General features: G+C 45.9%; 1 protein-coding gene across 6 annotated transcripts in view; it reads right to left on the bottom strand.

Annotated features, from left to right (window-relative positions):
* The window catches only part of XYLB (xylulokinase), an 87754-nt gene that overhangs the window by 15585 nt on the left and 54800 nt on the right, over nucleotides 1-17369 (bottom strand). For all 6 annotated transcript variants that reach the window (XM_064162872.1, XM_064162871.1, XM_064162874.1 and 3 more), the window contains one exon: nucleotides 2260-2318. In XM_064162872.1, coding sequence (XP_064018942.1) covers nucleotides 2260-2318 — 59 coding nt within the window. The remainder of the gene's footprint in view (nucleotides 1-2259; nucleotides 2319-17369) is intronic.

Below are 17369 nucleotides of genomic sequence, written 5' to 3'. Positions count from 1 at the left end.
CCATGAATCAGGCACCATGTATCCCATAAAAAGCTTCCCAGCACTGTGGAGAAAGCTGCCCTACTCTATGGGGATTTTTAAAACAGGTTTCCTAAGTTGCCTCCTTTGAGGTGTAAAATGTGGGAGCTATTGAATGCTGATTAATTAAATGATAGTCTTTCGTAGCCCTGGAACAAATTAGCCAGAGCTGCCCACGATAAGGGTGGAAGCTGCTATTCTTCATGCAACTGATATGGGTTCTGAGGCTTTGATTAAAAAGAAAGGTCTAATTACCTAGTGATTGACTTAAGTGGATGACACTGCATCGATCATAGTATTTCAAGACACTTCTGGTGAGATTTAAAGGCAGATGTATCCTTAGACACAAAGAGCAAGCACCACAGCCACCACTCTCCTATCCCCACCATTTCTCAGCTACCTTGCAGCACTGCATGTTACAAGAACATTCAGTTCTCTGCCTCCATTCCACAGCCAGGAGATGCTCCTGGCACCTAAACTGGGAATACAGCTTTAAAAACAAACTCGTCCATTCATCCAATCTCCTCTCTGATGTATTCTTAGCAGAATTACTACAGTAGGGACCAATGTTTTAAGCAATTACCTCATCACTTCATTTTCCAACGTCAAGTTCCTAAGCAAAATAACCAAAGCAGATGAAGAAGAGTGACATCTACCAGCAAAACATGCCAAGTGTGTTGTGTCCCAATCAGCTGTACAACCAGTGGTTATACAAACATATTTTAGATGCCTCAGGAGAGAGCTTTTTGCTCTTTTACTTCAGCTCAGGCTTCATACAGCACATGAGCCTCCTTTCAGGTGATGACACCTGCCAGGGAGTATGATGCATAGTGAGGCTGGCCTCTAGCCTCCACCTAGATCATGGGAAGAGATTGCCATGTCCAGAAGACAATTCCCCCTGTGTGTTGACTAACTTCAGGGCAGGACTTAGCCTAAGATTAGGACAGGTGCCTTTGGTATAAGCATCCGCTTCCAGGCTCAGAGTTCCCATGTCTAGTCAAAAGGGAGCTCCTTTGGATGGGACACAGACTGTCAAGGCAGTGAGTGGAGCACAGAGAGTTGTGTGGCTCATCCCGAGAGAGAAATCTAGGTTTGGTAAGTTAAAACACCACACAGTTTCCTCTGCACTGTGACCTCCCTCGTCTGCTACGGGACTGGCAGAGCGTATACAGGTGTTGCATTCCAGATGACTGGATTCAGGCAAGATGAATTCCACCCCAGAAGTCTGTTTAGTTCTGAAAAAGCCAGGTGAGAGGCACCTCACTGTTTGTGAGCAAGGCTTTACCATATCTCAATGGGCAGAAACAAAGAGCATGCAGGATTCTGTTCTCAAGGCAGGCAAAGGACCTTAACAAGGGCTGGATGTGCAGCAGCAGCAGAGGAAGGTAGGAAGAGGGAAGAGAGACCACGCAGAAGCATAGCCTCCTCCCAGTGTGTGCCAGAATGCTAAGGAGTGACACATACTCAGAGCAACAAGGGCAGGGCCTGGGTCTTGTTTGGGATTTGCTACTTGTTTCAGGTGGGGCTTTTTGAGTGTTCAACAAAAGCATAATCCCACAGACCACTCCCCCCTGTCCCCCCAAAGCTAAATCTATGGTCCAGCTTTGGGCTGAATGACAACAACTGCAAAAAACTCAGGTATTGTATCAACTCATAGCATCAGAGAATCAAACAGGCTGGAGAAGACCTCCAAGCTCAGCCAGGCTAACCTAGCACCCAACCCTGTCCAGTCAACCAGACCATGGCACTAAGTGCCCCAGCCAGGCTTGAACACCTCCAGGCACAGCCACTCCCCCACCTCCCTGGGCAGCCCATTCCAATGCCAATCATTCTCTCTGGCAAGAGCTTCTTCCTAACATCCAGCCTAGACCTCCCCTGGCACAGCTTGGGGCTGTGTCCCCTCGTTCTGTTGCTGGTTGGCTGGCAGAAGTCTCTCCTTGATTTCTTTGCTGATTGATTTGATGTACCTGAGAAGATCAGTAAATCAGCAGTGCCTCACAGGCACAGGCATAAAGCTAGTCAGGTATAATAAAACCCCAAAACTTTAAAGCTTAATACAAGATTAGCATTGTGCTAATGGTTTCCACACTAAATCAGAAGGAAACCTCCAAAGAGCTGCAGCAGACTCCCAACCCCATATCCACACCTGCTGTCCACTGCAGTGATTTGGATTCAGCACATCAAAATAGAAGTGCAGATGTAACTGCAAGCTCAGATCAAAAGATTTAATTTTCTACTTACCTGTAAGATCTTCTTATTGTGGGATGCACCACCAGTTGCCAAAATCTTTGTTCTGGGCACTGCAATGCAATACAATATATAGATCAGAGTGGACTATTGTCAGATTGTCAGGATTTGCACTACTGAACCAAGCGATAAGAGCACAGGGCTGGGAGTCGGATGGCCTGGGTTCTCCCTCTGTACCTCTAATTCACCTCCTGTGAAAAAAGGGCCAAGACTAATTCCTCACCTCTCCTAGGCACATTAGAACACTTCCTCAGGAGAAGCAACACAAATATTGCAGCTCTATGCTGATCACAGTGCTATCAAAGTCAGGCAGATTTGCAAAGGAGACAGACAATAAGAAGCAGTGTTATGCTACTACAGCTCTGGTTTGAGGTCAGGCTGGTTTGGCTCATAGCTGTACATACACAAGCTGACAGATAACCTTTAAAACCAGCAGTATTTTACAGACTTACCTCCTCATGATGGTCAGAGCCAGAGTTCACTGAAACCTGGGCAATCCCTATGTGCTTGAATGACAAGAAGTGTGTCAAAAGGTAACTAGTGCTGGTCTGGATCACTTCACAAAACAGTAACTGTTAAATAGTCTTAAGCCTATAGAATCAGAGAACCACAGAATCAACCAGGTTGGAAGGGACCTCCAAGCTCAGCCAGCCCAACCTAGCACCCAGCCCTGGCCAAGCAACCAGACCATGGCATTAAGTGCCTCATCCAGGCTTTGCTTCAACACCTCCAGGGACGGTGACTCCACCACCTCCCTGGGCAGCCCATTCCAACGCAAATCACTCTCTGCCAACAACTTCCTCCTAACATCCAGCCTAGACTTCCTCAGGCACAGCTTGAGGCTGTGTCCCCTTGTTCTGTTGCTGGGTGCCTGGCAGAAGAGCCCAACCCCACCTGGCTAAAACCTCCCTTCAGGTAGTTGTAGACAGCAATGAGCTCTGCCCTGAGCCCCTTCTTCTGCAGGCTGCACACCCCCAGCTCCCTCTTCTGACAGGGCTTGTGTTCACTCAATGCAAACTCATGAGGGTGTTAAAATAAACTCACTTGCATTCTGCACTCCTTTAAGAATCCCACCCTTCCTTCCCCCAGTCTGGAATGCCTGTCCTGGGCCTCTGCTGAAGCACAGCCTCACACCTATCCACGGCCACAGTTCAACAAGGGCACTATGAACATGAGTAGTCCAAATGAGCACACTGAAACTCTTCAAAGGCTTAAAACAAAAATAAAGGCATAAATAGTCAGCACTCATTTAATACATTTTAAAACTCTAAACACTTAATTACCCTGATTTATGAGACTCCTAAGTGCTACCATCATGCGTAGCCTCCCAAAAGGGGAATTTTACTGCAGTTATTAGTCTCTTATCTTAACCTCCTTTTTAACAAGAGCTGAAAGATAATTGATTTCTCAGAAGGCAAAGTTGGGTAAAGTTGGGCAGCTTATTCTGGTGCCCTAAATAATTTATTATCATTTATCCTTTTAGTATCTTAAGGACAAAAGCCCTGAAGACAGAGTTAGAAAGAGACAATGCAGCTCACCCTACCCATTTTAGACCCACAGCTAGGTGCTCAGGTGGAGCCTAAGACCTAGACAGAGCGTTGCATGGGGGACCCTATCTTACTGATAAATCTGGTTTTGTTCTCCTCATTGGAGGGTATTCTCTGATGCACAAATTGGGGTTTAAAAGCCATTAGGATCTCTGTCAATGTCAGTAAACAAATAAAACAAACAGCAGAGTGATTCCTCGGGGGAAACGAGTTTCAATTATACCAAGGCGGAGTGACAGATCTCTGCCAAGATTATCACAACAACATAATAGCACAGAAACCACTGAAAAATAACTCCTAAGCCTCTGTTCCTAGAAACCAAACTGAACTCTAAATGATTTGCCCAATAGTCACAATTCTGTCCTGCTAAACCTCGTGGCAAACACAAATTCTTGCAGAGCCACCACATGCAACATGAAAGCAGCACATTTCAGAGACAGCCAGCAAGGCAGAGTGAGAAACAAAGCACATCTGCCACACTTCACAGCAGCTACAGCCAAAGAATAAAGCATGCTTGCTCTTCACTGCCTCTGCAAAGGGGCTTAATGAACTGCTGGGCCACCACTACCAAGAAAGAATGGTGGACAGCATAAAAGCAGCAAAGCCCAACAGCAACCTCCCCTGTGAAAGCAGCAAACACAGCCCAGCCCAGCTGCTTGCTGCACTTCATCTGCATGCCAGCTCAGTCTCAGGGCTTCTGCTCCACAACTTTCCCAGTGTTCTGCTGTCTGCTTTCACTGGCACTGCAACTGATGGGCCAGGTAGGGCTGATCTGTGCCTCCAAGCTGACTCCAATGCCCCTCTAACAGATATCGTCTTTGCATCAGGAATGAAAGATTGGACAGAAGACTCACTCCTTGCTAGGTCAGAAAATTCAGCTCTTGACTACATTATCAATTAAAGCCATAAATGCAATTCAGCTACTTCTACATAAGTTAACATGAGAAAAGCAGGGGTGAATTTACAGAGCATTAGCTATGTGGAACAAACTGCTCACCCCTATGCATTTACTCAGCTCTTAGTTCAGTCAGGGTCTGCCAAGGCTTCAACGCTTTTCCCTGACTGTCTGCACACCCATCCTCTTCAACACTCACTCTTTCCTATCAGAATGCTAACAATTATTTAGTGTACCACTGACCCACTTATTGAAAGAAACTAACTTGTTTACACTGCAAAGTGTCTACTGGTGGTCAGACATGGCAAAACCTGAAGGAGTCCAGCTCATGAGCACAAACACACACAGACAAACCACAAGCTGAAGGTACACGAAAGGCAAAATCTTTCATTCCCCTCCACTTCATGTGATCAGAATGGCTTGCTTGACTGAAATACATCCCAGTAGATCACAGCCTAGTGAACCCCAGCCATCACTGTCTGACAACAGAACCTGACCCTCTGTACTGGTGGGACTGGTCCACCCACACCACGTGTTAGAGCGATCATAGTGAAACCACTGCGCTGTGCTTGCAGAGGCAGATCTGCATGCAGCCAGAGCAGAGAGAACAGCCTCCCTGGCTGAGTATCAGACACCCCTTAAAGATGAAGAGTAGGACCCAAAAGAACTTAGCTGCACTTGCTGAATTTTAGGTTTACCTCCTATTTCAGTCTCTCTCCAGAGACAGAGCAAAATGCATTGATGACTGGCTTCAGGGATTGTCTTTTCCATGCCAATACCGTGTGCTTTACCCAGCGGTGGACACTCGCTCGGAGATGTGTAATTGGATACACCTCATAAATAAATAAAGCAAGCCCATCATTTATGTATACAGGGGCATTAACAAAGACATTGTTCATCCATCACTAGCAGCTGTGCTTGAATCTGTCAGGAGCTACCATCTATCCCCTATGGCAGTGCACAGAAAAAAAACCTTAAATACAACACTGCTAAAAAAAAATTGAGCAACCAAAACAACTGCAGCAAAAAATCATTAATGAATTACATTTTTTGACAGTTGAGAGAATCAGATTTAAACAGCTTTTAATTAAAATCTCCCTGCATGGTTTCTAACCAACCAGTTTATTTCCTTCCTATTTAAAACTAATGATTTTGTGGAGAGCTGATACAGGACTCTAAGCCCACCCAGGAAGCATTTGCAGCTGCATGTGGCACGGTGTCACCCTGCAATATGTCAGCCTTCTACAGATCTATTGTCTGCTGTGGAACATGGCAACTGACCTAAGGAAATTCAGTTAAAATAACAGTTCCCACTGGAGAGGAGATGGAAGGAAGGCCCAAGAAGTTCACAGATGCAAGGAAGACCCAAGAAGGTCACTCATGTGTGAAGGCTGAGCATAAGATACTCTCCTGCACAGGGCTGGGAAGTCAGCCCACACTATGCATGTTACTACTGACCAAACAACTCCCATCCTGCCTTTCACAGAGGGCCAGCAAGAACTGAGTGATGTCCAAGTTCATCTCCTGGCTCTTGTTTTCAGCCAGAATACTGCTTTCATTGGGAGGTACATGGGAGGAATGGGTGGGGGGAGGAAATCTGTCGCTGAGACAAGACACAAATTACCATCATTTGTGTTTAGCTGCTGTCAGTGGTCCCAAAAAGACTCCAGCCCTGCATGGGTGTGCATTTACAACCACAAAAGTGATGCCTTCCCAGAAGAGCAAAGCAGTTTAAGCAGATTAAGAGTCAAAGTGGAAGGGAAAAGAGAGATTTTTCAGAAAATGCAGACTCCAAGAGCATTGCCTGGCTGGATTCAGCAGGGGAGGCAACAGCACAGGGCCAGCCTCTCCTCAGCAGTCCATCATCCCCTCTAATGGGCTTGGCACACAACCGTGGCTATTAAGAAAACTAATCACATAAGCAAACTCACATCCATCATAAGGTCAGTGCTGACAACTAGCACCAAAACTCTGCTGCCACACTGTTTGTGCAAGGAGGCTGGAGGCAGAACCTCAGCCTCCCATTCCACCAGGAGTGGAGGCAAAGCAGACTGCCAGCGGGCCTGGATGCTGAAACTGATGGGGTGAATCCTGACCTCAGGGCTTTTGAATCTGCCTACCCTTCATCTGGACGGCTAATGATGTGCCCATGTCAGTCCAGAACCTTGCTGACTCAAAGTGCAAACTCGGTCTGACCTGCCAGCCTGAGGCTGAAAGCTCAGCTGTTTCATGGGAACTCGCAGGAGTGCACAGAGCCCTGCTTTGGACCCCAAACTGCAGGCACTCGCTGACTTTCAAAGCTCCTAAAAGGCATTTCCAGGCTTCATCCACGCAGCTTCAGAAGGTCTTCATCATCACAACTGAATCCATAAATAAAACAGAACAATAGAAGATGCATTCCAAAAGCAGCTGATTATGCACATGAACCCATGCCAGCTACGAGCATGATTGCGAATAACTGCAATTTACAATTTGCAAGCACTGAGCAAAGTATCAGCCCCTCCTTTATTTCTCTGATTAACTCCAAATGCTGTAATTTCAGAGAAAGGCTTTTCTAGCTTTTCATTCCAGAAAAACAAAACTGAAATCTATGATTATTCTGTCCCACTTGCAAAACAAATGTTCCAAAATCCTCCTCCTCACGCGTTATCTCCTCTAAAATCCATGCGAATCTTGCTTTTTCATCTAAAGAGTGTGAAATTAAACTCCTGCTATGATAAAAGGTTTCTCTTGTCTAGACCCTTTTAAGTAGGAAAATGTACAGGGTACTGAGCATCCTTTATGTCCCTGTGAGTCCCAGGACTGGGTACACAGGCGCTTGCTTCTCTGTCTCGTTGTGCTGCATCGCTTCTGACATCCTCATGAACTCCACAAGAGAGGGAAAAAAAGGCTGCCACAAACCAGCCTTAAACATATTAGACAATATCCACCTGATTGAGGCAAAAGGAACATGAACTGCAACACACTCTTCTTTTTTCTTTCAGTGTAGACCAATGCAACTGCCTGAGGGAATAAATTACAAGCTTGAAGCCAAATAGCCAAGCAAATTAAAGCACCTTTGCAATCTAGGAACAATACAGTAGTTCACATAAGTGATTTAAAACCTGCTTTTCAGGAGTGCTTCTGAATTTCACTTCAGCTGATTTATTGCAGAGAGAAGTGAGCCATATTTGCCATATAGGTTGGCTGTTGTCTTTCTTATAAGCAAAGAAGTTTTCTATACTGGAATCATAGAATGGTTCAGGTTGGAAGGGACCTCAAAGTTCAGCCAGTTCCAGCCCCCTGCCATAGGCAGGGACACCTCCCACTAGAACAGGTTGCTCAAGGCCTCATCCAACCTTGAACACCTCCAGGGAGGGAGCAGCCCCAACCTCCCTGGGCAGCCCATTCCAATGCCAATCACTCTCTCTGACAACAACTTTCTCCTAACATCCAGCCTAGACCTCCCCTGGCACAACTTGAGACTGTGTCCCCTTTTTCTGTTGCTGCTTGCCTGGGAGAAGAGCCCAACCCCACCTGGCTACAGCCTCCCTTCAGGGAGCTGCAGACAGCAATGAGCTCTGCCCTAAGCCTCCTCTTCTCCAGGCTGCACACCCCCAGCTCCCTCATGGCTAATATTCCTGACATTTATGCTACCTCCATAAATAAAGTCTCTACAATGATGCAGGGGAGAACAGGCATGTTTTTTCTTGCTCACACTGCTATAAGATAGTGATTGGCATTGGAATGGGCTGCCCAGGGAGGTGGTGGTGTCACTGTCCCTGGAGGTGTTGAAGCAAACACAGGATGAGGCACTTAGTGCCATGGTCTGGTTGGTTGGCCAGGATGAGCTTGGAGGTCTCTTCCAACCTGGTTGATTCTATGATTAGGCAAGAATAATATCACTAGAATGAGTAGGTGTGCACATAGCTAAGTAAAACAGAGCAGCAACACTATCTCTAGTCAAGGCTCTTATGCTACTCACAGGTCATCTCATGTTCAAGAAACCTCTAATAGCCAAAATTGTTCTTCATGAGGATGATGAATTTGGTTTTCCTAACAACTTACTTCAATAGAGGCACAACTTTGTGTTTCATCACAATACAGAGCTTAAAGCCAACACACCATCTAAGTCTGAAAAACCTCTTAGTCTGGCTCACCTCAGATACAACCTTAAAATTGACCATTGACTGAAAGCCTACCTCCTTCTGACAAATGTCAGGAGAAAAATAAACCACACACACACACCCCTGCCCCATGTATATAAACTTCCTTTCAATAGCACTTTAAATTACTGCAGGTCACCCAAAAACTCCACACAGCCCCAGATGTGCTACAGGAAACAGTCCCCTCAAGTTACAAACCCACTGACAATTCAACTTCATGGACTTCAGCAGTGTGATACAACAGCCAGGAAAATTTTGCTACATGAATGGTAAAGACTTAGTCAGGAACAAGCAGATCAATAGTCATAACACTCCTGTAACAGACACTGACACGCTGCTAACAAGGCACTTCTTGTAGCAATACTGCAGAGCTCCAATTGCTCAGCAAGCTGATGTGGCTTTTTTCCCCCTCCTGACATACAGATCTCTATTTGACAGAATATTTTGATGAAGCCTGGGATGAATTCCAATGCTGATGTCTAAACAGGAAAAAAAAACATAGAAGTCCATAACTCAGCACTAAAGCAAGGGGGAGGAAAAAAACCATCAGATTCAGACCAAAAGGGTTTTTTGGAGTTAAAGGACAGGCGTTTTGGAATGGTAGTTCTTTGGAAGCTTTTAAGGAAAGAGATGCAAGACAAATTAGGCCCCCTTTAAATGTTTGGTCAAGACTGAAAATGGGGAATTGAAGACTGAATTGGTCAACTGTTTGGTCAAGATTGAAATGGGGAGAAGTCCTCTCCTAGAGGCACTATTACCAGGAGTAATTTAACAAACCCTTTCTGCCTCTTACTTGTGAAAATCCTTGGTTCAGAATTAATTCCTCAAATAAGTAACATGTTTCATGCATTAGTGAGGTGAAATGAGTTCATGTACCAATGGAACTGGCTGATGTGAGGTTTGTGATGGTTTGGGCGTTCCCCACCCCTCTCACACTTCAGGAAATCACCAAGATTAAACTCAGCTAATATGGAAATTGGAGAATGAAGCTTTCTAGTCACAGCTCAGCACAACAGACAAGCAGAGAGTTACAACAGTTACAGCTACAGACAGCAATTTACCAGTTAAAAATACAGAATACAACAGCCCTCCTAGAAACCAGTCCCCAGGAGGGGCTCCCAACCACCCTTCCACCTTCCTCCCACCCCTCTACCTTATTCCCAGACTTTGCCTTACACTCAAGGTGACTTTGGAGGGTCAGACAGGGAGGTTAGGAAGCAGAAGGATTAGTCACACAGACAGGTTAGAGAGAGAAGTTTATGCAGCCTGAGAGCCCAGAGAGAGACTCCCTTATCTATGTTTGTGTTCTTGTTCTTACACATCTCAGCAAGCCTATGAGTGCAGCAGCCATCACCACTGTTTCCTCTTCACAGCCTAGCATCCAATTCTCTTCAGCAGAACATCCCAGCTAGGCTCAAACTAGCACAGGTTTGGTTTGGATTAGTTGGTTTGGTTTTGCTTTGGAGCCACTTAAATTTCTGCTCTTTTGTTACCCAAAGTTTGGATATGGCAAGAGCTGAAACTTAGCAGTAATGTGTGTTGGGGAAAGAAACTCTAACTGCCACAAAAACTATTCAGCTGTTGCCCAAACATCCAGAAAGTGGCTGAGGCTCCAATTAAAGGCCATGAAAAACTGCAGCTTCTTTTCACTTAGTCCATGCTGCCACAGTTCTTCATTTACTCTTGGCAACTGCTGTGGTGGAAAGGAACAGGTTATGAACTGTGAATATTAATTCCTGCATGAATGTTCAGGCAATTCCCTGAGACTCTTTGGATTTTCAGTTGACAGGAAGCAGTTGCACGGAAGAGCACCTCTGCTGTGAGCACAGACTGAAAGAGTTGGGGCTGTGCAGGCTGCAGAAGAGGAGGCACCCAGGGGGCCTTCTTGTGGCCTTCCAGTGCCTGAAGTGGGCTACAAAAAAGCTGGGGAGGGACTTTTGAGGCTGTCAGGGAGTGGTGGTGAATGGTGCCACATCCAGCTGGCAGCTGTCACTAGTGGTGTCCCTCAGGGATCAGTGCTGGGCCCCATCCTCTTTAATATCTTCACAGATGATCTGGATGAGGGCATGGAGTCAGTCATCAGCAAGCTTGCAGATGACACCAAGCTGGGGGCAGATGTGACTGAGTTGGAAGGCAGAAGGGCTCTGCAGCGGGACCTTGACCGCCTGGACAGATGGGCAGAGTCCAATGGGATGGGGTTCAATAGCTCCAAGTGCAGGGTGCTGCACTTTGGCCACAACAACCCCATGCAGAGATACAGGCTAGGGTCAGAGTGGCTGGAGAGCAGCCAGACAGAGAGGGATCTGGGGGTGCTGATTGATACCCGCCTGAACATGAGCCAGCAGTGTGCCCAGGTGGCCAAGAGAGCCAGTGGCATCCTGGCCTGCATCAGGAATGGTGTGGTCAGCAGGAGCAGGGAGGTCATTCTGCCCCTGTACTCTGCACTGGTTAGACCACACCTTGAGTACTGTGTTCAGTTCTGGGCCCCCCAGTTTAGAAGGGACATTGAGATGCTTGAGCGTGTCCAGAGAAGGGCGACGAGGCTGGGGAGAGGCCTTGAGCACAGCCCTACAAGGAGAGGCCGAGGGAGCTGGGATTGGTTAGCCTGGAGAAGAGGAGGCTCAGGGGAGACCTCATTGCTGTCTACAACTACCTGAGGGGTGGCTGTGGCCAGGAGGAGGTTGCTCTCTTCTCTCAGGTGGCCAGCGCCAGAATGAGAGGACTCCACCACCTCCCTGGGCAGCCCATTCCAATGCCAATCACTCTCTCTGCCAACAACTTCCTCCTCACATCCAGCCTAGACCTCCCCTGGCACAGCTTGAGGTTGTGTCCCCTTGTTCTGTTGCTGCTTGCCTGGCAGAAGAGACCAACTGACTTGTACCGGTTGAGGCTCTCAGCACTACAGAAGTCTTCTGTTATTAATAAACCTCCTACTTTCCAAGTGGATTATCTATAAATTAGTTTTTTGACCTCTGGCAGAGCAGGACTAAACAGAGAATACAGGGGGGTTTCCCCTTTAACTGAAAAATCAAGACTAGAGGAAGATGAATTGAAAGAAGCAATTAATACATCTTACTAATTGTCACAGTGAATGGGAGAAGTGCTACGTTTCGCAGGGTTTCTGCTCGGGAAGGTTCCAGGTAACCATTCATCCACGGGCCTGGGTTCATGTAAATCAGATGCTGTTGCCAAGCAACTCTAGGTGCTAAGGAATGAAATACAGTCCACAGAAACCTAATAGCCTGAAGAGAAAAAGAACTACACTCTGAGATTTATGGCAGATATAAAAGAGAAAGAGTCATTCTCCCCCAGACAAAGCACACAGGTACTTCATTGGCAATGTCCTGAGCATGTTTTTCTAAGGCATAATTAAGCAATAAACCCCCTACCCCGCCCCAAATCCAACACCTACATTCTTTTGTTTCTCTAATGCTTTGTTCATTAAGCCTTCTAGAAACACACCTGGAGAAATTAGCCAGCAGGACAAAAGCTAAACTTCAACCCCAAGACCCTCCTTTTGCACAGGCTATTCAGAGAGCGCCACAACTGCCAATCGCCTACCTACTCCAGCTCGCGCTCCGTAACACTGCAGCTGATCATCAGGAATTCTCTTTAAGCTTATTAAGAGTTTAAAATATTTTTAGCAAGTTAATTAGAATACATTAGCAGAGCTCATCTGTGTTCACCCATCATGCATATTTTATTTTACCTAGGCAAATTACTTTTAAATGAAGTATTAGACCTAGGCAGGGTACGCTGCTGGGTACCGAACACCGCGACCCCTTCGCACAAACATCCGCTCCCGAGAGCCCTAATGGCTTCGTATCACTGGAACGTGGGGACACTTTCTGATGGCTAAGGAGAATGAAAGAAGATCTTTAAATACTCACACTGCAGTTCAAAGGCTTTCCCAAATACATCTTTGCTGTGGGTTTTTTTCTGCTGCTGACAATCTCTAAAGATATTATTTGATTTTAAGGCAGCAGCTCCACTGGAAGCTCTGGCATGGTGTGGAACAGGTTTCTAACAGTCAGAGGTGCACACAGATTTGGCAGGACAGCAAGAACAGGTCACAAAGAACAAACCTGAAATACCCTTTGCTTTAGCCAGCATTATAAATTCCTCCCTTTCACATGCACTAAATGTCCTCAGATTCAACCATGTAAAATCAAAGAACAGTTTATGAGGAAAAGGGAGACAGCAAAAGCTACCTTGGGGTACTTTGAGCATGCCACTTCCAGACTTTCACTCAAGAGACATGAAGTCCATCGCTGGACACTGAAAAGTAACTACAATACTACTGTAGTTAAGACACACAGGGGTATAGGTTGAGAGAGGTTCTCCTGCCCCACTACTCTGTTCTGGTGGGGCTGCATCTGGACTATTGTGTCCAGTTCTGGGCCCCCCAGTTCAAGAGAGACATAGAACTGCCTGAGAGTGTCCAGGGCAGAACCACAAAGATGTTGAAGGGAATGGAACAGCTCTGTTATGAGGAGAGCCTGAGGGAGCTGGGGCTGTGCTGTTTGGAGAGGAGGAGACTGAGAGGTGACCTCAGCAGTGGTTATAAATATGTAAAGGGTAAGTGCCAGGAGGCTGGAGCCAGGCTCTGCTGGGTGATGCCCAGTGACAGGCCAAGGGGCACTGGGTGGAAGCTGAGGCATAGGAAGTTTCACTTAAACATGAGGATTTTTTTCCCTGTGAGGGTGCCAGAGCCCTGGAACAGGCTGCCCAGGGGGGTTGTGGAGTCTCCCTCTCTGGAGATATTCCAAATCTGCCTGGATGTGTTCCTGCATGATCTGGTATAGGAGATGCTGCTCTGGCAGGGGGGTTGGACTGGCTGAGCTTTGGAGGTCCCTTCCAGCCCCTGACATTCTGTGATTCAGTGATTCCTCAAGCTCTTGGAAATTGTTCCTTTAGAATCCTTACACCCCAAATCCTTCCTACTTAAGGAAGAATGGAAAAATCACACTAATTTCATCAATGGTTTTGAAGCTAATCAGTGACTTTTAGAGATTTGCATAAATAAAAGGATAAACAAAGTTTGCCAACCTCATTCTTGACTCAGATCTTGCACTCTTGCTGCATTTCAATTAACCTGACATAGGTTGCGGAGCTGAGATGTTTGGTTCAGATAGCAAAGAAAATACTCTAAGAAACAACAGGTCTGAAGCTTGTGATGAGTGATCCTGCAATCCACAGATCTCACTCACCACACACTTCATGATCTGCACCATTAACACTGTCTGCTTTGAGGGATTTTCACAAGTCCTTTTAAAATATATATGAGTTCTTTATATCGAAGTCACTGATGCCTCTTAACCAACAATCACCATTTAGGCGTGCTTTGGGCTCATAGCCTTCCTGGAGAAGTCATCCTCTTCAGTTCTAGAGGCTGCTCTCTTATAAACTACTGTCAGACTCCAGACATTTTCTCCCACTGAGGAACTCCAAAACTTGACATGCTTCTTTCAGCACTTGGCTGAACACACCAGGCACACTGGTACAGGTAAAGTGCCACAGTTGGTGGTTTTATGGCAAAAGGTCGAGAGAAGAGAACTGTACTGATGGATGGAGCCTCTTTTCTGTGACTAAATCACTACCAATCACACTGGATCCCAAACCACCCTTGCCCTTCTGTTTCTCAAACACCAAAAGCGTAAGCTGCAGTCTGCACTTTCTCCTCCAGCTTGACCGAGCAGAAGTTTTGCTTTTATAAGGAATTCTCTGCCTTTCACAGTTGCAGCAAAGATTTTACTTCCCTGCTGGAGTCAGCACACAGCTGCCTTGGCTGCAAGGATCAGCTGAGATCCCTTCCTGGCACTCACTGCATTCTGAGTAATGAGCCAAACAATCCCAGCGACCTGTTTGTTGGCATTAAAGAACACAAACTGCCTCGGTTTACTCCATAACATTTAAGCAGAGGTATCTCCTATCCTAAGGAAAGCACCACCTCGAAATCAATAGAAATTTCTAGTAGCATCCTAATTGCAAAGAGCAGGGCTTGAACGAGCAAGGAGGGCAAAGCAACATTTTAATGCCACTTAGAGTGACCTAAGACACTGAAATATGTTTACAATTAAGAGCATTCTCTAGCAAAAGGAGGGGAGGAAAGTGAAGCATGACTACCAGACCACAGCAAAACACAAGGCAATTTAGCAAAGCACATTTTGTCACTGGCCTACCCTGCTAAGTGCTTGTTGTTCCCATGATGGATCTGGTGACTCAGTTGTCCAGGCCAGCACCATTTCAACAAATCTCTCTACCACCGCTGCTAGAACTGCATCTGCAGCACAGCTCTGCTCAAGCTTACCTGGCTCAGGATTCTTATGAGCACCTGGAGGCCTCCACTGCTTACAGCAATGTCCCTATTAGCTCAGTCACCCCTAGAGCAGCATGGAGCAAACCAATTCCCCTAATTCCCCATTTGACTCTGCCACCCTTCTAGGGAAGTCTCAGCTACCTTTGTTAGAAGGGTAAAACCCCTACTCTCTGCCCTCTCTCTTTCCCTGCCCCAGAGTCACAGCGCAGAAGATCACCTCTTTTCTTTGCATTTTCTTCTGCAGAGGCCAAAACCTTCTGTTACCTAAAACTCAGTCCCAGCTAAGTATGGGGCATCACTAAATAGCCACTGACTCTACAAATCCAAATGCACAACATCTTCTCCCAGTTCCTCACAATTAACACATTAAGTGGCAATAAAGGGTGCAATGACTTTCCAAGGGCATGTACCTGTTTAATTATTCAAAGGAAAATTGACTCAGGCACCATGGTATGAAATACTAAAATATGCAAATGAAGTAAATTATGGGGGAAAGCAACAAAAAAGGGAAAAAAGGACACTGGTGAGAGGAACATACAGGGGCAAATCCTCCTTTGTGAAGCTGGGTTTCTCTGTGGATAAGAAGAAAAGGTTGTGAAGTGACAAGTTGTTGTGAAAAGGTTGTTGTAAAGAGAGGACTTAGAGGGGATTTGATAAATGTTTATAAGTATCTGAGGGCTGCCAGGAGGTGGGGACAGGCTCTACTCACTGCTCCCTGGGATAGGATAAGGAGCAATGGGTGTATAAGCTGCAGCACAGGAGGTTCTGCCTCAACACAAGGGGGAACTTCTTGACTGTAAGGGTCCCAGAGCACTGGCACAGCTTCCCCAGAGAGGTTGTGGAGTCTCCTTCTCTGGAGCCTTTCAAAGCCTGTCTGGATGTGTTCCTTTGAGATCTGTGTTAGATAGGATTGTCCTGCACTGGCAGGGAGCTTGGACTCCTGTGCACCTGTGACAGAGAAATTCTTACTTACTCATTTCAGTACTCTGGCTGGGGTGTCCAAACAAGCTAACCACATCCAGAATTTCCTAAGAGACTGTTATTTTCACCTATACACACGAAGCAGTTTCAGAGAAAGCAATGCTTACACCTTTCCAGGCAATCAAATCTTACTGCTGGGAAAGCAGTTGCTTCAGCAGAGGCTGTAGAGAAGAGGAGAAAAGCTGCAGGGTCTGATCCACGTTTATTCTAAATTAAGAGCCTGAAATAACTCACTAAAACAGTAAGAACAGGTTAACAGAAAGATACCCTAACACCAATTGCAGTTGTTTGTCCATAACACACAAATGGCCCATTACAACAGGCAGCATTTGCTATAAGCTTGGACCAAAGCAAATGCCTTCCCAGTCAAGCCACGGAGCGAATTGAATGTCTCTTGTAAGCAGGTGCTGCTGCAGTGTATTTTCATCCAAACCACTGAGAATAAGCTAGAAGAAAATGACAAAGTAAATTGAACAAGAAAGTGTCTGATCTTGATGAATAATTCAATGATGCAATGCAACAAATACTGATTTCTCTCCCAGTAAAGGCAGTTTACAACTGTCCTTTGCTTAGAAAAATGACCTCCTGATGGTAATCATGCTTTTGTCTTTAGGCACCGGGTGACACTCTCAGGAGCACTCGTGATTCCAGCTCACAGCCCTGCTGCTGATCTCAGAGCACTCCATTCCTCCTAGATCATCTCATACCTTTTAATAAAACAATCCAAGCACTGAAGAACTTCAAGTACCATATTAGGAACCCTGGTCACTGACTGGTTTTTACCTATTTTGGTTCTTAAAAAGCATTAGAGCATCTTTTCCTACAAGCTCAGAGAGTCATAGCCTGCACAGGAGCACAAGCCACAGTAAAGTGCAGTAAGATACACTAACTCAAGACAGGAATAATGCCACCAGCCAAGAATACAGCAGCTTGGTGGGCACCTAACATCTTCTAACAGCAACAGGGAAAACCTGGAAGCTAGGGATTCTGTAATCCATATTCAGGATTGCCTCAACTCTAACAAAAGGACATTATACTTACTTTTGTCTTCTATCTGTAAAAAGCATTAGACTAGAACTACAGCTGGGACATGGCTTAATGGCCATGGTGGTGACAGGTTGACAGCCAGACTCAATGATCTTACAAGCTCTTTTCTAACCAAAGCAATTCTATGATTGTAGATCACCAGTAGACGACCAACCCAGGCAGAAAGACAA

The sequence above is a fragment of the Pogoniulus pusillus genome, chromosome 23 (assembly GCF_015220805.1).
Source record: "Pogoniulus pusillus isolate bPogPus1 chromosome 23, bPogPus1.pri, whole genome shotgun sequence".
Classification (NCBI taxonomy): Eukaryota; Metazoa; Chordata; class Aves; order Piciformes; family Lybiidae; genus Pogoniulus; species Pogoniulus pusillus.
This window is presented reverse-complemented; position numbering and strand designations above follow the sequence as displayed.